The sequence below is a fragment of the Rhinoraja longicauda genome, chromosome 15 (genome assembly GCF_053455715.1).
Source record: "Rhinoraja longicauda isolate Sanriku21f chromosome 15, sRhiLon1.1, whole genome shotgun sequence".
NCBI classification, from domain to species: Eukaryota; Metazoa; Chordata; class Chondrichthyes; order Rajiformes; family Arhynchobatidae; genus Rhinoraja; species Rhinoraja longicauda.
The window spans coordinates 8,208,841-8,232,864 of record NC_135967.1 but is presented as its reverse complement, the minus strand read 5'-3'; the positions used below and the strand labels follow the sequence as shown (position 1 = coordinate 8,232,864).

Below are 24,024 nucleotides of genomic sequence, written 5' to 3'. Positions count from 1 at the left end.
CTGCGCATGCTCCGCGAGGAGCGGCCGTTGGGGGCGCTCGCGCGCGCACTACACCGAACCTGCGCATGCTCAATGTCTAGTGGGACCGCGACTGCTGGTGGCGCCCGCGCATGCTCAGAGCGTAGAGGGGAGTGGGACGGCCGATGATCGGGGCGTCCGCGCATGCTCAGAGTGTAGGTCGTTGGGACGGCCGCGGGCCGCGGGTCCCGCGCATGCTCAGTTTGTGGAGGGCGAGTGGGACGCGGACAGGTCGGGGCGTCCGCGCATGCCCAGTGTGTCGGTGAGCGGGGCCCGTCCGCGCAGCTGGCGCATGCTCAGTGTGTCGGTGAGCGGGCCCGGCCGCGGAGCTCCAACAGCGATGTGGTACGAGATCCTCCCCGGCCTCAGCCTCATGGCCGTGTGCCTGACCATCCCCGGCTTCGCCACCCTCTTCCTCCATAAGTGGACGAACGGCGGCAAGGTGAGTGTGGTCGTGGCAGTGACTGTGCGGGCTCACGGACCCCTCTGCAATAGTGTTGTGCCTCTTCTCTTGCCCTTCATTCAACACCTGTCGTCTGCCTCTGATGATCCTCCTGGAGGCGATGGATGCTGGGCCCCCAACAGTCTCGGTATATGGGCAGTTTAACTTTGATAGACCGAGGTTAAGTTTCCAATATTGTGAGACTGGGGGTGGAAGCTGCACATTTTCCCACTCCACTGCTGCCCTTGCCTTTCTTGGATGGAGAGGTCAATGATGGAGCTTGGTGAGTAACTGCAGAGAATAAGGGCGCAGAAGAGGTTTACTACAATGCTGTCTGGATTAGAGGGTATTAGCTACAGGAAAAGATCAATTTGCCACACTGTCCGGTGGATGCAAGTGTACCTACACTGGAAGCTGGTTCTGAGGCAGAAGGTTTTCAGTGCTGCAGAGGAGTTACCACGTATTACTAATTATATTCAGCGCTCCCTGTTCGTGGATCAAATTTAAATGTTTAAATAAATACTCTTTTAAGTTATTGGCTGCAACCTTTCTTTGCTGAAGCTATTCTAATGTATGGCAGATGCAGTATAATGTGGATAAAGTGAGGTTATCACTTTGGTGGCAAGAACTGGAAGGGAGATTATTATCTGAATGGTGTCAGGTTAGGAAATGGGGAAATACAACGAGACTTGAAAGTAAGCATGCATGTAGAGCAGGCAGTGAAGAAAGCTAATGGTATGTTGGCCTTCATAACAGGAGTTGTGTATAGGAGTTAAGAGGTCCTTCTGCAACTGTACAGGGCCCTGGTGAGACCGCACCTGGAGTATTGTGTGCAGTTTTGGTCTCCTAATTTGAGGAAGGACATTCTTGCCATTGATGGAATGCAGCGTAGGTTCACAAAGTTTATTCCCAGGATGGTGGGACTGTCATATGATGAAAGAATGGAGCGACAGGGCTTTTATTAAGGGATTGGACAAGCTAGATGTAGGAAACCTGTTCCCAATGTTGGGGGAGTCCAGAACCAGGGGCCACAGTTTAAGAATAAGGGGTAGGCCATTTAGAACTGAGATGAGGAAATACTGTTTCACACAGAGTTATGAATTTGTGGAATTCTCTGCCTCAGAAAGCAGTGGAGGCTAATTCACTGAACGCATTCAAAAGAGAGTTAGATAGAGCTCTTTGGGTTAGCGGAATCAAGGGATATGGGGAGAAGGCAGGAACGGGGTACTGATTGTGGATGATCAGCCCTGATCACATTGAATGGCGGTGCTGGCTCGAAGGGCCGAATGGCCTGCTCCTGCACGTAATGTCTATGTATGTATCTGCGCCAAGCAAAAGGCATTCAAGGAGAAAATATCAAGATGTCATTGATTTCTTAAAAAGCTATCATTACTGACGATGTAAAAAGGTTGTCAAATAATACAACATTATGCTGTTAAAGCAAAAAGAAAACACAAACACAAGGAGAATAAATAAAATAGATTAGATATATGTATCTTGTATGAATAAAACAATAAAGACTTGAATTGTTATGGACTGTGTTTATATTCAGGCTCTGTGCATTCATGTGTTGAGTTAAGAGGATAATTACGATAAGACAGACTGTTAAATGAGTGAGTAAGGAAATGATTAGGAGGACTCTGTGAATATTGGTGGGTGAACTGGATGTATTTTCTCTGGCCAATCCCTCTTTTTTGCATCAGCTTCTGAAGAGCCATCTACCTGGGCTCAGCCCCTGCCTGGAAGTTGATGTTAGTTTTCCTTATAGAAAGCTATTTATAGATACTACTTCCACTAAGAATTTTACAAGATATTTTAGCAACCTCTGTGTTTAAACATCCCAAATGCCTATTAGTCCTTTAATATGTGTTAAATTTCTACCCTCCAGTTTTCAACTTGCTGGCCTAGTAAAAACTCTTTTAGACTGTGTCAAGACTTGCAATTTTTGGACTCCTCTCAAGTCTCTTCACCTCCAGTCAGGGGACAATAATGACTGAAGCATCATGTTTTATAACGTTGATGTATTCCTACTACACAATCTAAAGAGAATTAGATAACTGTTTAGAAGAAAATAACCTAGAGAGTATCTATAGGTCATAATGCAAAATAATCTAATTATATTCACTGACTGCGTTGGTTACATTATTTGCACTGAAAGATCGAGGTGGGAGTGGAACTGGAGGCGAAAAAAGCCCAGAACAAAACAGGGCCTTTTTGTTTTTGCCTTTTCTCCCCTCCAGTCCCCCAACACCACCCCTCCCCCCACACCCTCCTCTATCTTTCAGTCTCAAGAAGGGTTCTGACTCAAAATGTCACCTATTCCTTTTCTCCAGAGAGACTGCCTGACCAGCTGAATTACTCCAACATTTTGTGTCTGTCTTCGGTATTCACTTTGGTATCTGCAGTTCCTTCCTACTACACAAGATGAAGCTTGGTTAACATTAGTTTTCATGGATAACACATCACTACTCCCTCTCTGTGGAAAAACTTTAGCACAATATCTTCCAATGAGTAAACTGGGATTGGGAATGTCACACTTGGTTAGTCTTGAATTAAATCCTTAGAATGAATGCTATGTGAAGTGCAACTTTTATTTCCAAAACAAATCATAAGGAATAGGATTAAAGCACATGATTCCCTGAGTTTTATCATTCAGAAGTACCATGGTTTATTTTCCTACCTGACCACCCAATTCCTTTCCAAAAAGTAGTACTTGTCCATTTTGAATATACTAATGACTGAATGTCCACAGCCCTCTGGATTAGAGTAACTTTCCCTCATTTTTATGCTGATTGGCTGGTCTCTTATTGAGTCATTTTTCACCCCCCAAATAAAAAACACTATTGGTTACTATTGTTTGAGAAATAAAAGCCTTTTAAATCAGAGAAAGACAATATGCTGGAGTAACTCAGCATCTCTGGAGAACATGGATATGTGATGTTTCAGCAAGGAACCACTCTTCAGGCTGATTGCCGGAGAGAGGGAAAGAAAGCTGGAAAAGAGTAGCGGCAAAGTGGTCGCTGAGTCTATGCGATGTAACACCTGTCCCTTTACCTCCTCCATCCAGGAACCCCAGCAGTCCTTCAAAGCGAAACAAAGCTTCACATGTACCTCCTCTAACCTCATCTACTGCATCTGGTGTTCTCAATGTGGCCTCCTACATAAGCGCAAACAAACGCAGGCTCGGCGACCGCCTTGTCGAACTCTTGGACTCAGTCTGCCAAAGCCTACTGGATCTCCTGGTTGCTAATCATATTGATTCCCATTTCCATACTGACCTTTCTGTCCTGGGCCTCTTCTATTGTCAGAGTGAGGCCACACAAACTGGAGGAATGGCACCTCATATTTTGCATAGGCAGCTTACAACCCAATGATATGAAAATTGAATTCTCCAATTTTAGGTAATTAACCCACAGACAGCCCCCTTCCTCCTCCCCTTTCTCCCCCAAACCCTCTCCCTTTCATCCCCCCACTCTCCTCCCTTGAACCCTCCACCTCTTCCAATTTGCAACTTTTCTATCCCAGACTTTAAACTATTATTTAAACCATCTATTACTGGCCATACTTTGTCCTATCCCCTTCTTTTCCAGCTCATCCCCCTCCTTTCCCCCATGCCATTAGGCTGAAGAAGGGTCCTAACCCATTGAGTTCCTCCAGCACTTTGTGTCTTTCTTTGATGTAAACCAGCATCTGCAGTTCCTTGTTATTGCCTTTTAAATCAGATTTACCAAAGCATAAATGTATATAATGAAAATCAATTGTTGCTTTTTAAGAAAATCAGATGCTGTTAACAGATTTCAATGATTGTTCATACAGGAAAAACGGACTGCGCGTTTACCTTATCACTGGAGTCTGTTGGAAAGAGACAGGAGAGTGTCTGACTGCAAAACCTATTTCAAATCAAAGGTAAATACTTAAAGTGAATACTGAAATATCTTACTTTGATCTCTGGTTGGATCCACTTAACATTAATCTTGCAATGCCATTAAAAAGTACAGAGCGGTGAGTTAATTTAGATGTAAAATTTCAATTATAATTTATTTATTGTGATTATGTAAAGTGAATATCCTGTTTTCTTTCATTTTAACAGGGATTAGAAAACATCGACTGATGGGCTTTTCATCTTGAACATCCAGTTTGTGACCCTAAAGGAGAAGCATTACTAAAATGTGAAATTTAATCCTTGTTTCATGATGTAAACTACGTAGTTTAACATAAAATGGAAGATACAATCTCCTTGTATGTAGCTTGTGTTGTCTATTTCAGATAAATTTGGGAAGGCAATAGACAGTGGGGAGGAAGAAATTAGTGAGTTAGAACCTAGGAAATGCTGATTCTGGGCTATTAATATTAGCCCAGTGTGTACTTGTATTAATACAAGTACAGTCGGCAAGTTGTTGGTTCCAGTGGCTTTAGGGCTTGTCTATCTAGCAGATGAAGCCTGGGTTCGGCGGATTGCGCGGAAGAAACCACCAGAAGGATCAACGGGCCGAAAGACGATCCCAGCAAAGCGCCGTGGAGCGCAAACAGGGCAGAGTGAGATACGTAGGACGTTTCTGTCCACCCACTGCATCCTGACCTGTCCCCAGCCGTCTCGACTATGTCTTGCTGCTGGAACCCGATAGGCCAGGACGAGAGAGTGAGGCCGACGATCTGTGCAACTCCCCCTCACTTAAATCCAAGTCAAGCGCAAGTCATGACTTCAACTTTGGCCAGCACACCGCGGCTGGCGGCGATCCCAATCAGAGGTCGAAAAGTGAAGTTATGGTCATCTTCTAACCCGAAGGACGAACAACAACAATATATTCATTGAAAAGGTTTCGATGTTGTATCTCTCTGGTGTATATCTTGTCCTTTTTAATTCTTTTGGAGCTTGCAAATTCTATGGCACATAGCCAAATAAAATTAAGCAAGCCCAATAAGAGTAAGCACAGGGTAGTGAACCCCTCCCTGTATGTTTCTGTAGTGGAGAAACTTCAGGAATAAATTTCAAACCATGCAATAGCATCTTATATTTCAATGTCCATAATGCAATCACTGTAATCCTCATTTGTATGATCATGGTTTAGTAAAACAATGAAACTAGTTTGTCTTCTTGCTGGTATCAAAAATTATATTGATGTCTTCAGAAGTTGGGAAATAAATACGTTGAAGAGTTTCGAGAGAAAGCTCTGCTTGGATGCTAGTTTTTGTACTGGGTAAAATAGTAAGATGATGAAATGAAAGGAGGCATCCTGGCCATTGTTTTGATCAGGTATTCTGCAAGTAATGGTGTCAACAGGGAAGTAAACTAGCCTTTGGAAAGGAATAGAGGGAGCTGCTTCATATGGATTGTGACAATTATTGTGATCCAGTACAGTATTCAAGTATCAATCTACGGCACTTACACTCGACAAGCTCTGATTGTTAATTGCTCTTAAATGGAATGCTGGAAGCTTCTCTTAAAAGCAGGTGCAAGACTTTTCCAGTATTATATTTATACAGTAGAGTTGCAGATATCCTTCCTGCCATTAATTAATATCCGTGGGTTTTTTTTTACTCGCCCATGCAGATAGGGCAAACAGCCAGACAGAACTGATCAGGCCACCGATGAGCTACAAAGGCATGCTTTGTAGTCTATACTGCAGCTTTGTTCCCATTTGCATGATGATAGGTTTGGTGTTTAGCGGTGGCCTCCAAGTAATGCCCTGGGCAGTTTCTCTGCTAAGGCAGCATGCGCTTTAAGTGTGTGTATAATTCCTTCAGCTAACCCCACGTGTAGTTCTTGAACAAGGTCAAACATGCCAAAGATGGTTGCTCATTTCTAGTCAAGGTTGCACAGGAATTATCTATAATTCCATATTTAAATCCTAAATAAGAATTGGTAAGATGAAAAGTCACCTACGTCTTCGTGTACTCTACTTGGGAGAACAAGAAAGTGAAGTAGTAGTGGACCATTTCAGCCCTTGTGCCATTCAATTATATGGCCAGTTCTATTGTAAATCTATCTTCCTGGCTGAACCCTGTATGCCTTGAATTCCTTAGTATTCATGTAATGATCACTTTCAATCTTCAATAAACTAAAAAAAATAAGTATGCACAGCACTTTGGGTTTAGAATTCCAAAAGTTGACAACCTTCAGAATAAAGGGGCTTCGCATCTCAGTCTTGTCGCCAGCCCTCACCCTTGGATTCTGCTCCGATGGAATCTTCAGCAAAACACAGTGCTGGAGGAACTCAGCAGGTCAGGCAGCATCTGTGGAGGGAATGGACAGACAAGATTTCTGGGTTGTGACCCTTCCTCAGACTTGCGTGGAGGATCATCTACAAGTTGGTGCACAATCTGCAGACCAGTAGGTGAGCACAAATTAATGGTTTTGTGAAAGGAAAATACGTAGGACACAAAAGATAAAATACCATGTCAAATCAGCAAGGCATATTTTTATTATTTCTTAAACTATCACTTTCCCTTAATTACAGCAAACCATTGGGGCACATCTCATTAATCCTATAGTGTTACATTTGGTTATTTTCTGCATGCCATCAACTGTTGGATCCAATAATTAGGAAGGAAAATAAGAACAGTGCCGCAATGATGCCAATTGTAGAGAAGAACTTCACCCCACAGCATGCGATTCCTGGAGCTGGAAAAGAATGATATAATTAATATTTTCATACTTCACGTTGTTGGTTATGAGATTTAGCGGGTCCACCAATGTGTCATGTGTGCACTGTAGGCCAATGGACAGATTTCCTGATGGGTGTGCAGATTCAGTCAGGAACACATTGCACAATTGCCTCTGGTGGCCACTTTAATTAGATTATAGTTTAATTTTATAATTTATAAATTTAATCCAATATTTTATCCAAAATATATTAAATTTGTGTAGTGTCTTTAATACCAGTAGTGAGATTGGTACAACGCTACAATTCTGTTTTTGATCCTGCACCAGCCAGATTGAGGGAAGCTTGAGGTAGTGAGATCAGCTCACATCAGGTGCAAATCTTCATGTTGGGAGGAAAGTCCTGGCTCACCGAAGGTTGGTCTTAGTTCCACCAATGAGGAGAACCTAGATCAAAGAGCATTACACTCCCCAATATTTTATTTTTGTCTCCAACAAGAAGCCATGGCAAATAGATTGGATACGAAAGCTCTCAGTTGTATAACATGCATTTTAACGACTCAATTAGAAATTGGAATTTATAAGGAATGAGAGGAGATCTTATCGAAACGTATAAGATTATTAAGGGGTTGGACACGTTAGAGGCAGGAAACATGTTCCCAATGTTGGGGGAGTCCAGAACAAGGGGCCACAGTTTACAAATAAGGGGTAGGCCATTTAGAACTGAGATGAGGAAAAACTTTTTCAGTCAGAGAGTTGTGAATCTGTGGAATTCTCTGCCTCAGAAGGCAGTGGAGGCCAATTCTCTGAATGCATTCAAGAGAGAGCTAGATAGAGCTCTTAAGGGTAACGGAGTCAGGGGGTATGGGGAGAAGGCAGGAACGGGGTGCTGATTGAGAATGATCAGCCATGATCACATTGAATGGCGGTGCTGGCTCGAAGGGCCGAATGGCCTCCCCCTGCACCTATTGTCTATTGTTTATAATGTTTAAAAACCACAATGTCCCCAAATAATCCTAATGATAACATTTAAAAACATTCAAAGTTGCATTATTGCTTACCTTTAGTTAAAGGGTGTGATTGTACATTAAGCCAATAGATTTGAAATGATTGTGCTACAGTTGCGCTGCAATGGGACATAGAATATATCACTTTAATATCAGAAGCTATTGATTTATAAGAGACTTGTAAACACACTCCCCACCACCTTTTTTTTCCTGCGCCACCTGCCACTGAAAGCCTATTTATGAAAACTAAGGACAGCTCAAACTATTCACTCGAAAAAAAACAACTGAATGATCAGCTAGCAAAGGAGCATAATCTAAGGATATGTTTTGCCACTATAAGACTGAGGTGCGAAGCTGCTTTATTCTGAGGGTTGTCATCCTTTAGAATTCTAAACCCAGAGGGCTGTGCTTGCTCAGTTTTTCAAGACCGGGAGTGATCAGTGCTAAAATACTAAGGAATTCAAGGCATGTGTGATTCAGCCACGAATATAGATTACAACCCAGCGGTATAAATATTGACTTCTCTAATTTCAAGTTTCAGAGAAACTTTCTTTCCCTCTCTTCCCATCCCTCCCCCTTCCTAGTTCTCCGACCAGTCTGACTGTCCCCCTGATGAAATTTTATCTCACTATGCTTCGTTGTCACCTTCTCATACAGTGCCCTCCTTCATGTTTGCGACAAAGACCCATCATTTATTTATTTGCCTCTGTACTCCATAATTTGAGATTTGTAATAGAAAAAATCATATGTGGTTAAAGTGCTCATTGTCAGATTTTAATAAAGGCCATTTTTATATATTTTGGCTTCACCATGTAGAAATTACAGAGGCAAATAAATAAATGATGGGTCTTTGTCCCAAACATTATGGGGGGCAGTGTAGCTAACAATGATCTATTCTACATTTTCCTTGAACTGCATCCAAATGAGTGATTTTGGAAGGTTGTAATCATCAGACTTTACTGGGTGGCACAATTGCACAGCTAGTGGAGCTGCTGCCTCACAGAGCCAGTAACCCGGCTTTGATCCTGACCTTGACTGCTGTCTGCGTGGAGTTTGCACATTCTGTGACCACGTAGGTTTCCTCCAGGTTGTCAAGCTTCCTCCCACATCCCAAATATGTGCGGGTTTGTAGGTTAATTGGCCTCCAAATTGCCACTAGCAGAACTAGTGTGAACGGGTGATGGATGGGCGGCGTAAACTGAAAGACTTGCTTCCACGCTGTATCTCTAAAACTAAGCTAGTGATGGTCACTGTTTTTTTATTTTTATATTTTTCTTGAATGTTCACGTTATTTGGTTTGGGATCAGTATTAGGCCATTTTCCTGATCAAGCAGTATTAGGCCATTTTCCTACTCTGCAATTTAATCATGGCTGATCTATCTTTCCCTCTCAACCCCGTTCTCCTGTCTTTGCCTCATAACCCCTGACACACTTACTAATCAAGAATCTGTCAATCTCCGCCTTAAAAATATCCATTGGCTTGGCCTCCACAGCTGTTTGTGGCAATTAATTCCACGGATTCACCACCCTGTGACTAAAGAAATTCCTTCTCACCTTTCTAAATGTACATATGACCTCTGGTTCTAGACTCTCCCACTAGTGGAAACATCCTCTCTATATTCACTCAATCCAGGCCTTTGACTATTCAATAAGTTGCAATGAAGTCCTCCCTCATTTCTAAATTCCAGCGAGTACAGGCCCAGTGCCTTCAAACGCTCATCGTATGTTGATCCAATCATTCCAGGGATCATTCCCGTAAACCTCCTCTGGACCCTCTACAGAGCCAGCACATCCTTCTTCAGATATGGGGCCCAAAACTGCTCACAACACTCCAAATGCGGTCTGACCAGTGCCTTATAGAGCCTCGGCATTACATCCCTGTTTTTGTATTCTAGCCCTCTCAAAATAAATGCTAGCATTGCATTTGCCTTCCTCACTATCGATTCGACTCACAGATGAACCTTTTGGGAGTCCTGCACCAGCACTTCAATGTCCTTTGCACCTCCGATTTCTGAATTCTCTCCCCATTTAGAAAATAGTCTACACCTTTATTCCTCCCACTAAAAATGCATGACTCTGCAATTTGCTACACATTTGCTACTTCTCAGCCCACTCTCCCAACCTGTCCAAGTCCTTCTGCAGATTCCCTGCTTTCTACTCTACATGCCCCTCCACCTATCTTCGTATCATCTGCAAACATGGCAACAAAACCTTCAATTCCCTCATCCAAATCATTGATATACACTGTAAATAGCGACCCCAGCACTGACCCCTACGGAATATTCCCACCCCTTTTCGTTAAAATGGTTTCATATCTTTGTCAGAATGTCCTCCATTGACTAATTGGTTGTGGAAGTAAGCACACAATTCATTTCATTTGATATGTAACCAAAGAAAAACCATCAGGTTTGATGCTGTTGCAAAGTAAGTTTGTTACTAAACATGAAATAAGAATGCTCAGCACCCACAAGCAGTAATGAAGACTGACATTAACCACAGACATATTCTGCATTGTTTTTCTGACGATTGTCGCACATAATACGTACACAAATTTAACAGCAGTGGGACAGGCAGAGTCAGGAGGGACCCATGCAAAGGCGACAGAATTGTTCCGGGGCGATGTGTCAAGATGGGTAATGGCAGACCTTGCGATTCCAAAGCACTGAATTCAAAAAGAGATATCAAACACTGGAATAGATTTGTGGATGACAAATTAAAAATTGTATGAACTGAACAGTTTTGAGCTTGCCGTTTTAGACTCCACCTGCAGTAGCTGGGTGTTCTCAGATGGGATTTGCCATGTTCCTAGTGGAGTGGTGCTTCCATCCCTTCGGGCTTCCAGCAAGAAACCATTGTATTGTGGCCCCAGTATTTGAACTGAAATTAAGAGTTAAGAGTGTTTTATTGTCATATGTTCCAGATAGAACAATGAAATTCTTACTTGCTGCAGCATAACAGAATATGTAAACATAGTATACTGTAAACAATATGATAAACGAGAGAAAAAATATATATACATTATATATATATATATATATATATATATATACACATACACATACATAAAAAACAAACAATAGTAGTGCAATAATGTTCCCAATGTTGGGGGAGTCCAGAACCAGGGGCCACAGTCTTAGAATAAAGGGGAGACCATTATGACAGGAGGAGTTGAGTATAGGAGCAAAGAGGTCCTTCTGCAGTTGTACAGGTCCCTAGTGAGACCGCACCTGGAGTACTGTGTGCAGTTTTGGTCTCCAAATTTAAGGAAGGACATTCTTGCTATTGAGGGAGTGCAGCGTGGGTTCACTAGGTTGATTCCCGGAATGGCGGGACTGTCAGAAGGATTTAGAAGGATGAGAGGGGATCTTGTTGAAACGTATGGGATTATTAAGGGATTGGACAGGCTGGTGGCAGGAAACATGTTCCCAATGTTGGGGAAGTCCAGAACCAGGGGCCAGAGATTAAGAGTAAGAGGGAGGCCATTTGGAATGGAGACGAGGAAAGACTTTTTTAGTCAGAGAGTTGTGGGTCTGTGGCATTCTCTGCCTCAGAGGGCAGTGGAGGCCAATTCTCTGGATGCTTTCGGGAGAGAGTTGGATAGAGCTCTTGAGGATGGCGGATTCAGGGGGTATGGGGAGAAGGCAGGAACGGGGTACTGATTGAGAATGATCAGCCATGATCACGTTGAATGGCGGTGCTGGCTCGAAGGGCCGAATGGCCTACTCCTGCACCTATTGTCTATTCAAAACTGAGGTGAGAATGACCTTTTTCACCCGGAGAGTTGTGATTTTGTGGAATTCTCTGCCACAGGGGGCAGTGGAGGCCAAATCACTGGATGAATTTAAGAGAGAGTTAGATAGAGATCTGGGGGCTAGTGGAGTCAAGGGATATGGGGAGAAGTTGGGCACAGGTTACTGATTGTGGATGATCAGCCATGATCACAATGAATGGCGGTGCTGGCTCAAAGGGCTGAATGGCTTCCTCCTGCACCTATTTTTTATGTTTCTACGTAATAAAAGTCTATTGTAGTTCAGAGCTTAGTTAACGGCAATAACAGGAGATTACACTTTCATAATTCAATAGAACTTTATAATATGTACATGGATATAATTGGATATGCAGAGCTGTGCATAATCCTGTGTCCTAACTGGTTTCCATATTTTTCTACCAATGCACAGATGCCATTTGGCTCGTTGAGTCCATGCCAGCTCACAGTAATCCCGTATCTCTACTATTTGTACCAGCTATGCTCGGCTGAAGGAAGGTTGATTTTTGGACTGGAGGCCTGGGATTAGTGGTGTGCCTCAGGGATCGGTGCTGGGCCCATGGCTGTTTGTAGTTTATGTCAGCAATTTGAATGAGAATATACAAGGCATGTCTTTAGATGAAACTAGGTGATATTGTAGATAGCATAGATGGTTATCAACAATTGCAGCAGGATCTTGATTAGCTGGACAAGTGACGTTAGGTATGGCTAATGGTGTTTAATGCAGATCAGTGCAACACCTCGTTGATGCTGTCTTGCGGTGAAAATGTAAAACATCAAGAATACCTGCTGCCTTGCGTAGATTAAAACGTAGAAAGTAGGTGCAGGAATAGGCCATTCGGCCAGTTGAGCCAGCACCACCATTCAATATGATCATGACTGATCATCCAGAATCGGTACCCTGTTCCTGCTTTTTCCCCCGTATCCCTTGATTTTGTTAGCCCTAAGAGCTATATCTAACTCTCTCTTGAATACATCCAGTGAATTGGCCTCCACTGCCTGTGTGGCAGAGAATTCCACAAATTCACAACTTTCTGGGTGAAAAGGTTTTTCCTCATCTCAGTCCTAAATGGCCTACCCCTTATTCTTAAACTGTGACCCCTGATTCTGGACTCCCCCAACATGGGGAATATTTTTTCCTGCATCTAGCCTGTCCAATCCCTTAATAATTTTATATGTTTCTATAAGATTCCCTCTCATCCTTCTAAATTCCAGTGAATACAAGCCCAGTCGATCCATTCTTTCGTCATATGTCAGTCCTGCCATGGTGAACCTGGTGAACCTATTGCACTCCCTCAATAGCAAGAATGTCCTTCCTCAAATTAGGAGATGTAAAAATGGAAATCCAGTCAAATATTGGACGGCAGGATCTATCCTTGATCAACATCATTAAAAATGCAAAATGCGGTTGTTGTCTCATTACTTCCTGTGCACTTGTTCCTGCTCCTTTGCCCACATTACAACTGTAGTAACTTTGAAACGAATTGTAAAGAAGTTTAGGATATTGTGAAATATGCTGTGCTACATATATGCAAGTTTTCCTTGTTTAAAGAAATCAACAAAGATCTACTGTAAATCCTAGGTATGCGAACTGGAGAATCACAACCCCTTCTCCACAACACCACCACTGCCGGGGGACATGGAGACGTGAGAAGTGGAGCACAATTCTAGTCATTTCTTTTTCTGATTGCTTTATACTTAGAACTAGACCAAGTGGACCCGTTGGGCCCAAACCTCTCCTGCATTGGTGCAGCACCCTCTCCTCCCCCCCCTCCCCCTTCCCCCCTCTCCCTCTCCCTCCCTCCCCCTAAACCCCCTCCCTCCCCCTCTCCCCTCCTTTCCTCCTACCCCCTCCTTCCTCCCCTCCCCCTCTCCCCCTTCCCCTCCCCCCACTCCATCTCCCTCAACCCCCCTTACCCTCCCTCCTCCCCCCTCCTTCCCTCCCTCCCCCCTCCCTCCCTAGGAGATAGATTTAAACTTTAAAATGTGAATAACTTAAAAAACATAACACCGATTTCAATGAAACTTCTTCCATTAGCACCAAAGGGACGACGGTGAGTAAGGTGGGCCTAAAATTGTCGCGCTATCGTGTACCGTTTTGGCTGTAGTTCAAGAACAAACAAACAAGAGTTTTCGTATATAGATGGTGAGAGCGAGTTTATGTGGTGGGGATCTGAGAACTGAGTGGTTGGGTCAAGGGGCATAAACAAATCTCATGTCTAAACAGTAAATAAGAAGAACTTGTTTCCTTTACAGGTGTAGCCCCAGAAGTTATGGGTTTAAAATATGTGACTAAAGAACCAAAAGTCACATGAAAAAAATTGTCCACGCAACATATCGTTATGATCTGGATTACACTGCATGTCAAAGAGTTTGTTCATTGGTCTGAAAGAAAATCGAATAAATAATTGCAGGAAAAAAGCACAAAGAACATGAAATGTAACACAGATAGATACAAAAAGCTGAAGTAACTCAGTGGGACAGGCAGCGTCTTTGGAGAGAAGGAATGGATGACGTTTCGGATCGGGACCCTTCTTTAGACTAAGTTCGAAGATGGGTCTCGACCCGAAATGTCCCCCGTTCCTTCTCTCCAGAGATACTGCCTGTCCCGCTGAGTTACTCCAGCTTTTTGTGTTTACGGTTTAAACCAGCATCTGCAGTTCCTTCCTACACATGAAATGTAACAAATTGGATCACTTAAAAACACAGACATGAACTTGAAGGACTGATTAAGTTTTTCTATAGTGGACAGTAGGTCTAAAACTTAACGTAAATTATGATTCACTGAGTTTTAATCATTGGAAAGCTTCCCAACACGCATTATTTAATTTAATGACGTACTTGTTCATGTATTGTAAAAGCTCATTTGACTTGCATTTGCAGGTAAACTATATTTGTCTTAACAGGAAAGGCATTAACTGCAGCACGAGAAGATGTCAGTGCAGAGTATTTTTACCAGGCAGGGAGTATCTCCTGCATTACACGGAAACCTACCTCGTACTGGCTTGCCAGGGTGAAAGAGGCTTGCTTCAGCTTCGACAGTATAGGGGGCCGCGTTAGACTGTGGCTCAACCCCAGCGTGCCTGGGCATCATGCTTTCACACGCTGATAAGGGAGCACCGTTTGGGAAGCATCTGCTCAGGCTGGAAAATTTCAGAAACACAACGCAATACACGACGACAAAATCTCCGCAGACCATTTCTGATACTCTCCGCCTGATGTTTCCATGAGCAAGACCAAGAACCATCTGTGAAATATGCTGGCTACGTTTTTTAATTGGATTCGGAAAGCAGTATTTTGCTGACTCATTCATAGTAAAAAAAAAATCTTTTGGGGTTTTTTATCTCAATAGTTCAAAGCAGAGCTGCAATTATTCTCAGTCAGGTATTTCTTGAGTTACACCCGTGAAAACATTCTAATCATTGGTTAGGTTTTCACAAAGGACCTTTTTTCTAACAAACTGCTGTATTTGATGTCCTTTTATACTCCATGATATTACTTCAAAGGAGAGAGGAATTCCTGCTTGAGTACCTCGGAATGAAATGAATGGTGGCATTCACTAAAATGGGAACCTCAGGAGAGGGAGGTGGAGTCATGTCATTGCTTTGCTTTCAGTACTGACGAAGAGATGGAGATACTATTGACTCTCATCTTTGTGCCAGAACATTGTGGGATCAAGTCCAACTAACGATACTCGCATTTAAGGACAGGCAGGTTCTTCAATACAGTACTGTGTTTAATGCTATCAGAGGGCCAGCTCTCTGATGAGATACTAAATGAAGTCCCTCACTGCCTTCTTGATGAGTTTATAAGATCTTGTGCATTATTTTGAAGAGCATGTGTTTGGTCCTGTGTCCTGGCTAATATTTCTCCCTCAATGTCAATGTAACAGTTTTTTTTTGTTATTCCTCATTTATGGGAATCTATTGGGGTGCAAGTTGACCACCATGTTCCATAGAAACATAGAAAATAGGTGCAGGAGTAGGCCATTCGGCCCTTCGAGCATGCACCGCCATTCAGTATGATCATGGCTGATCATCCAACTCAGTATCCTGTACCTGGCTTCTCTCCATACCCCCTGATCCCTTTAGCCACAAGGGCCACATCCAACTCGCTCTTAAATATAGCCAATGAACTGGCCTCAACTACCCTCTGTGGCAGAGAATTCTACAGATTCACCACTCTGTGTGAAAAAAAACTTTCTTATCTCGGTCCTAAAAGACTTCCCCCTTATCCTTGAACTGTGTCCCCTTGTTCTGGACTTCCCCAGCATCGGAAACAATCTTCCCGCATCTAGCCTGTCCAACCCCTTAAGAATTTTGTAAGTTTCTATAAGATCCCCCCTCAATCTTCTAAATTCCAGCGAGTACAAGCCGAGTCTATCCAGTCTTTCTTCATATGGAAGTTCCTTTCATAACTACGTGAACTACACATCAGAGGTACGTTGTAAAGGGGTTTTAGAAGGTTCCCTTTAGAAAGCCTATATTGCGCTGGTTCCCAACCTCCAGCCCTGTCCCAAAATTGGGCCGCAAAGGATTGAAACTGGAACGTGAAGGGGAACTACAAAATCTTTATTTCATATAGCAGTCTGAGAAGGGTCCCGACCCAAAACGCCACCCATCCTTTTTCTCCAGAGATGTTGCCTGACCCGCTGAGTTACTCCAGCACTTTGTGTCTATCTTTGGTATCAACCAACATCTGCAGTTCCTTTCTACAGATTTGTATTTCATGGTTTAATTTTGTTTTCAATGATTTAATTTGATTTTTATTTGATGGTTTTAATTTTGTGATCAATAAGCTGTAAAGCCAAAACGAAATATTTTGTACATTGAAATCATTTTGACAGAATTATGAATGGATTTACCGTGCTATTGTTGGATAATTTACACGAAACGTAAGGGACAGTTAACTACTTTGTTCACAATAACTTGTCAGACAAGGAGAAGAGTCAAGCAAGAGATGGTTCTACAGACACAAAGCGTGCAGCCTTTATATTGTGGCGGTCCCTGGGTATCAGGCCACTCCTTGGGTCAGCCCCCTCGGCACTTGACGGACAGGCTTAAGGGGTTAAGAGTCAGCCCGTTGGGGGGTGTGGTTTATCCCTAGGCGGACTTCACTGTGAGTAGAAGCTCACAGCCAAATAATGACCTTTACTAAACCTGCCTGGCGTCCAGCCTTTTCTCTGGCCTCCGCCAGGTCACTACAATATCATATTTGACAGCAAAAATGTGGAGTGGGTCACGTACATTTGTTCACACAGATATCCATCGTGATCCAGTTTTCTACCCTTAGCTGTAGCAACACAGGCTTATCACTAAGAAACAATACGTGCAAGGTCAGTGTGACCAGACATGTTCAGCCTTGCACTGATGGGAAACCTCACTGGAGTAAAGTACACATTCCCACAGTACGATTTGCTGCCCATGTTCATTACATGATGGAAGAATAGTTCAATTCCCACATTATTTTAAATTATTGGCCCTAAGTCCAAATACTTGAACAATTTTTGCCTTGGATGAAGAAGATCGAATCCACGCACATTAGTTTAGTTTAGTTTATTGTCACGTGTACCGAACTACAGTGAAAAGTTTTTGTTGCGTGCTATCCAGTCAAGACAATACATTATTACAATCGAGCCATTTACAGCGTAAATACATGATAAGGGAATTAAGAAATGTTGCTGAAAGAATAGAGATTTAAGAGTGGACTGATTGTAATATGAGTTTGTAGATCTGCTTCTGTGGCTAGCATGCAAATAGTCGCCCGGGTTGGGCGCCATCTTGGAAGCATCCTATCAAACTGGATTGCAGATACTAAACCTCATGAACGTGTTTTTTCATGCGTCTCCCTCTGCCAAAGACCTTAAATCACTGCTGATTCGCATTGAGCTTTCCCCTGTCTGTAAGACTTTTTGCGTTTATCATCATATCATGATCACCATGTATAGGATACTGGCATGGGAGATATTTCAAACATCTATTCATCTCTTTTCTGCTGCTCTTTCGAGTCTTGGAAACTGGTGACGATGTAAGTCCCAATCACCAAGGGAGAAGAGGGGATAATGAAGGAAGCATTTGTCCTGTTGCAGCTGAGAAATCAAACAATAACATCGACATGTTTCTGTAACATTTAGGTTCCATTAATAATATTCACCTCTTGTCATTAGTTCTTTATAACAGCTGAGAGATTGAATCTCAGACAGATTTAGCCATCGTGGCCTGACCTCTCCCAGCACTATCTCCCACTACTAACCTCGGCACCACTCCCCATTTACCAGCAGCAGTCACAGTGCCACATTCAGTTTAGTTTATTGTCACCTGTACCGAGGTACAGTGAAAAGCTTTTGTAGCGAGCTAAAATAGCGAGTCGATAGATAATACACGATTACAATTTGGCCATTTGCAGTGTATAGATACATGATAAGGGAGTGATGTTTAATGCAAGGTAAAGTCAGTAAAGTCCGATCAAAGATAATCCGAGGGTCCCCGAGGAGGTAGATAGTAGTTCAGGACTGCTCTCTGGTTGCGGTAGGATGGTTCAGTTGCCTGATGCCTTTAGACTAATTGGGGCCTCTCTATAGGGTCAACAAACTGAGCAGATATTCCATAGCATTGAGTGCAATTCCCCGCATGTTCAACCCAGACATAAACATCAGGGATGTTACCACTGTTGTCAAATCATTCTTTCACTCTCCCTTTGGAAATTGAAAGGGAAAAACATTGAAGCAAATCCTTTTTAATTCTGCAGCACCCTTCACTGCCTGAGGGGGACTTTGCAGTAAGTGAAGGTAGGCAAAATTTGCCCTATATTCCTCTAAACCTTTCGTGCCCATGTCCTTTAAATATTGTTACAGTATCTCCCTCAACTCCCTCCTCTGGCATCTCCTTCTATGTTCCCATTCCCCTCTGGGTGAGAATGGTGTCCTCAAGTTCCTAATTAATTTTTCCCCTCTTCCCTGGGAACTGAAGCTAGGGCCAGGCTAGCATTGCTGTGGTTAGGTTGGGTTTGAACTTTAAAGAGGCCACATGGTGATGGTTTCCTGAGGCAATGCTGGAGTAACTCAGTGGGTCAGGCAGCATCTCTGGAGAGAAGGAATTGGGTGACGTTTTGGGTCGAGACCCTTCTTCAGACTGAACTTTGTGAACTGAACAGGGGGGACCTTTGCAGTAAGTGAAGTACATTTGAAGTTTTGTCTCATTTGAAATGTCAAATGTGCAGCAATCAGTTTGTGCCCAGAACGCTGCCCCACAAGAGTATTGTGATAATGGCTAAGCCATCTGTGATGTTGTCGAAAGGATAGATATTGCCCGGGGAAAATTCCTCTGTGTTCCTGTGAAATATTGCCTGTGGATTTATCTATATCCACTTGAGTGGACAGCTTAAGGTCTTGTTTGAAGGACAGCATCTTCAACAGTGCTGTAGCCCCTCAGGACCACGCTGAAGTGTCAGGTCAGATCTCTATGCTCGATGGAGGTCAGACATTCGACCCCGGAGATGAGGAAGCTACCGTCTGTGCTATGCTGCACACCGTTAATCAGATGGGGGGGGATCCAACCAGAGTATAAAATATAACTCTGATTCCTGTCGACAGTTACACTTCTTTCGTATGTCAACTACAACAGTCAAAAGTGTCAATTGGTGCTTCAGAGTACAGTAGTTGACGCTTTGTTGCAAATCTTGCCAGTTCCGTAGAACTACCCAGGATTGAGTACGTAAAGCAGCTCCTACCCCGACAGTTACACGGCTGGGAGATATCTATCATGGTTGAACTTAGAACAGCACCGCACAGGAACAGGCCCTTCAGCCCACTTAGCGAGATTTCTATGAGAATCATTGTTAAAAGACCATCCCACAAACCAAAGATAGACACAGAGTGCAGAGTCAGATGAGGGAAAAATGTTTATATTTTATGCACTGGCTAATGAAGACAGGTATCCCATTTGTCTTCTTCACCATGTTAAATGCCTGCGCTGACACCTTTAGGGATCTTTGGGCTTGTACCCTGTTCCCCAATGCAGACACAAAAAGCTGGAGTAACTCAGCGGGACAAGCAGCCTCTCTGATTGGAAGGAATGTGTGACATTTCGGGTCGAAACCCTTCTTCAGAAACCACACAAACCAACCTCCCTTCCATTGACTCCATCTATGCTGCCTCGACAGGCCACCAGCATAATCAAGGACGAGTCTCACCCCGGTCACTCCTCCTCTCCCCTCTCCCATCAGGCAAGAGGTACAGAAGTGTGAAAACGCACACCCCCCAGATTCAGGGACAGTTTCTTCCCAGCTGTTATCGGGCAACTGAAGCATCCTATCAACAACTAGAGAGCGGTCCTGAGCTGCAATCTACCTCATTGGAGACCCTCGGACTATATTTAAACAGTATATGAGTCTCACTGTACAGGCACCTGCCCATGAGCAAGGAGGAAACTTGAGAAGAATTCACCCCATGCTATTGGTTTACAGAGACAGATTTTGGAAGACAATCACAAAATAAAATATCCCCAGCTCTTGAAGGGAATGGAGATTATGGATAAGGTTAGTGTGGTACTGATTCCATACCTAAAGTCATAGAGAATCAGAGAGAGAGAGAAACAGCACAGTAACAAGCCCTTTGGCCCATTGAGTCTGCATCGAACATCTATCACCCACTTACACTAATCTTACTTTAATTCTCCCTCCATTTTCATCCACTCCTCTCCAATTCTCCCACTCCCCTACAATTTACAGCAGCCAGGTAACCTAGCAATCACACTTCGTTCGTGAAAGGTGAGGAAACTGGAGCACCTCGAGGAACCGACACAGAGCTGCTGCCTCACAGCGCCAGACCTGGGTTTGATCCTGAAGGAGGATTTCTACCCGAAATTCTATCACTCATTCCTTTCCTCCAGAGATGCTGCCTGTCCAGCTGAGTTACTCCAACATTTTGTGTCTATCATAAGCACAAAGACAAGTCCAGTCACTCTACACTTCCATCCCCCACAAGGATGGTCTCGAAGCCCTCCGTTTCTTCCTCGACCGTAGAACCAGCCAATCCCCATCGACCAACACTCTCCTCCGCCTAGCAGAGCTGGTTCTTACCCTCAACAACTTCTCCTTTGACTCCTCCCACTTCCTCCAAACCAGAGGCGTAGCTATGTGCACTCGCATGGGCCCTAGCTACGCCTGCCTCTTTGTCGGGTACGTCGAACAATCCCTGTTCCAGACGTACACTGGCCCCATCCCCGAACTCTACGTCCGCTACATCGACGACTGCATTGGTGCTACCTCTTGCACCCATGCAGAACTCACTGACTTTATACAATTCACCTCCAATTTCCATCCTGCCCTTAAATATACCTGGACTATCTCTGACATCTCCCTCCCGTTTCTGGACCTCACCATCTCCATCACAGGAGAAAAACTAGTGACGGACATTTATTACAAGCCCACCGACTCGCACAGCTATCTGGACTACACTTCTTCCCACCCGGTCCCCTGCAAAAAGTCTATCCCCTACTCCCAATTCCTCCATCTACGCCGCATCTGCGCCCGGGATGAGGTGTTTCAGACTAGGGCTTCCGAGATGTCCTCGTTTTTCAGAAAACGGGGCTTCCCCTCCTCCATTATAGATGAGGCTCTCACTAGGGTCTCTTCTACATCCCGCAGCTCCGCTCTTGCTCCCCATCCCCCCACTCGCAACAAGGACAGAATCCCCCTCATTCTCACCTTCCACCCCACCAGCCAGCGGATCCAACATATCATCCACCAACATTTCCGTCACCTACAACAGGACCCCACCACTGGCCATATCTTTCCATCCCCTCCCCTCTCTGCGTTCCGCAGAGACCGTTCCCTCCGCCACTCCCTGGTCCACTCGTCCCTTCCTACCCAAACCACCCTAACCCCGGGCACTTTCCCTTGCAACCGCACGAGATGCAACACCTGTCCCTTTACCTCCCCCCTCAACTCCATCAAAGGACCCAAACATTCTTTCCAGGTGAGACAGAGGTTCACCTGCACCTCCTCCAACCTCATCTATTGCATCCGCTGCTCTAGATGTCAACTTATCTATATCGGCGAAACCAAGCGCAGGCTCGGCGATCGCTTCGCTGAACACCTGCGCTCGGTCCGCATTAACGCAACTGATCTCCCGGTGGCCCAGCACTTTAACTCCCCCTCCCATTCCCAGTCTGACCTCTCTGTCATGGGCCTCCTCCAGTGCCATAGTGGGGCCCGCCGGAAATTGGAGGAGCAGCACCTCATATTTCGCCTGGGCAGTTTGCAGCCCGGTGGTATGAACGTCGACTTCTCCAACTTCAGATAGCTCCTCTGTCCCTCCCTTCCCCTCCTCCTTCCCAGAGCTCCCTCTATCTTCCTGTCTCCACCTATATCCTTCCTTTGTCCCACCCCCGACATCAGTCTGAAGAAGGGTCTCGACCCGAAACGTCACCCATTCCTTCTCTCCCGAGATGCTGCCTGACCTGCTGAGTTACTCCAGCATTTTGTGAATAAATCGACAAGCTGAAATGTATGATTTTATGAAATATGACTTTGTTCAGTCAGTTGGTTTTGACGAAGATCAAATAATGCAAGACTGCTAGATCTTCAATCTCGGGGCAGTAACTACAGAGGTACCAAACAATTTTCTGCCCTGTAAGCTAAAGTACCTTTCATTTAAAATGGATGTTCCCATGCAATGGACTCGTAAAAATGTTGTAGATTGAGCATTTACAATCAACATAACTTCTCATTTTTGACAGGTGGACTTTCTGGATTATTTATATTATGGTTCATGTGTACAGTTTGGATAAATCTACAGATAAGATAGACTAATCCATTTTAAGTAATTTATCCAAAATGACCCCTATTCATTTCTCTTTGCAGCATACAATTGTGAATTAAGAGAGTCAAGAGTTTTTTTATTGTCATATGTTCCAGAGAGAACAATGACATTCTGTTTGCTTTTATTTCTGCAGAGACCTGATCTATAACTTAGGCATTGTGTAAAGAAGTACGTTAATCCAAAAATCCTCTCATTACTTTGAAAATGTATTTTCCCGCATGACTCTTGCAATTTAGGTTGAAATCTTTCCTCTTTATTTAACCTTTGACTGTCATGTGTCCTCTGCCGGTCTAACACGCTCTATCCCTCAGTCAATCTTAAAGCTAAAAAGATGAGTAATCCAGTGAAATCTCTTTAATTCAGTCTTTGTGGCAGATTTCAACCATGTGGCTATCTTTCTGAACAATCCCATTGCTTGAATACCAATACTTCATCGTAGCTGGCTCTAAGGGCCGAATGGCCTACTCCTGCACCTATTGTCTATTGACCAGTGAACAGTGAGGAAGTGTGATGAAGTCTATGAGATCAGAACAGTCTGCACTTTGAGTATGGTATCATCTGATTTGTACTCTGCCTTCTTGCTCACATTATTTAGCATTGTTGATTGTTGATGAGTTTATTTGGACATGCTCTTAATTTCTTTTGTAAGTTCACGACTCTCGATGGAGTAGACTTAGGTTTATTATTGCCACAAGTACCAGGGTAGAGTGAAAAGCTTTTCTTTTAGAGATATATTAGATTTTAGGCCAACCGAGTTTGCACCAACCTGCGATTCCTGCACATTAACACTACCCCTACACACACTAGGGACAATTTTTTACTTTTACACCAAGCCAATTAACCTACAAACCTGTACGTCCTTGGAGTGTGGGAGAAACTGAAGATCTCGGAGAAAACCCACACGGCCACAGGGAGAACATACAAACTCCATACAGACAAGCACCATAGTCAGGATCGAACCCGGGTCTTTGGCACTGTAAGGCAGTGGTGCACCGTGCTGCCCCTAAGCTGTTTGAATAACATGCAAAACCAAGCTTTTCACTGTACCTCAGCACATGTGACAATAACGTAACTAAACTTAAACCTACAACAGGTGGAGTGAAGAGAAAAATGCATGAGGGCAGAGTATAGTTTCTCAGCATTGTAGTGTAAATGTTACCCAATTGGGAACATATACAAATGTAACCAATTTGCATTGGGAGTTGGAACCTGACCCATTGATAAAGCAGCATCTTTTTTAGTTTAGAGATACAGCATGGAAACAGGCTCTTTGCCCCACCAAGTCCGCACAGACTAACGATCACCAGTACACTAGTTCTATCCTACACACTAGCTGAGTTACTCGAGCATTTTGTGTCTATCTTCAGA

At 43.7% G+C, this 24,024-nt stretch overlaps 2 protein-coding genes across 2 annotated transcripts; one reads left to right on the top strand and one right to left on the bottom strand.

Moving 5' to 3' along the window:
• The first annotated feature begins 190 nt into the window (after window positions 1–190).
• ndufa1 (NADH:ubiquinone oxidoreductase subunit A1) lies at window positions 191–4,696 on the top strand. Its single transcript, XM_078411909.1, has 3 exons — window positions 191–460; window positions 4,277–4,366; window positions 4,551–4,696. Exons 1-3 carry the CDS (start codon window positions 266–268, stop codon window positions 4,569–4,571), a joined length of 306 nt encoding a protein of 101 aa, XP_078268035.1. The 5' UTR covers window positions 191–265; the 3' UTR covers window positions 4,572–4,696.
• Window positions 4,697–6,881: 2,185 nt separating this feature from the next.
• LOC144600335 (putative defense protein 3) lies at window positions 6,882–15,053 on the bottom strand. The gene is made up of 5 exons (XM_078411907.1): window positions 14,829–15,053; window positions 10,833–10,945; window positions 10,615–10,730; window positions 8,123–8,187; window positions 6,882–7,082 (listed from the first exon to the last, which is right to left on the bottom strand). The coding sequence occupies exons 1-5, from the start codon at window positions 15,031–15,033 to the stop codon at window positions 6,982–6,984; spliced, it is 600 nt and encodes a 199-aa protein (XP_078268033.1). The 5' UTR covers window positions 15,034–15,053; the 3' UTR covers window positions 6,882–6,981.
• Between the last annotated feature and the right edge of the window lie 8,971 nt (window positions 15,054–24,024).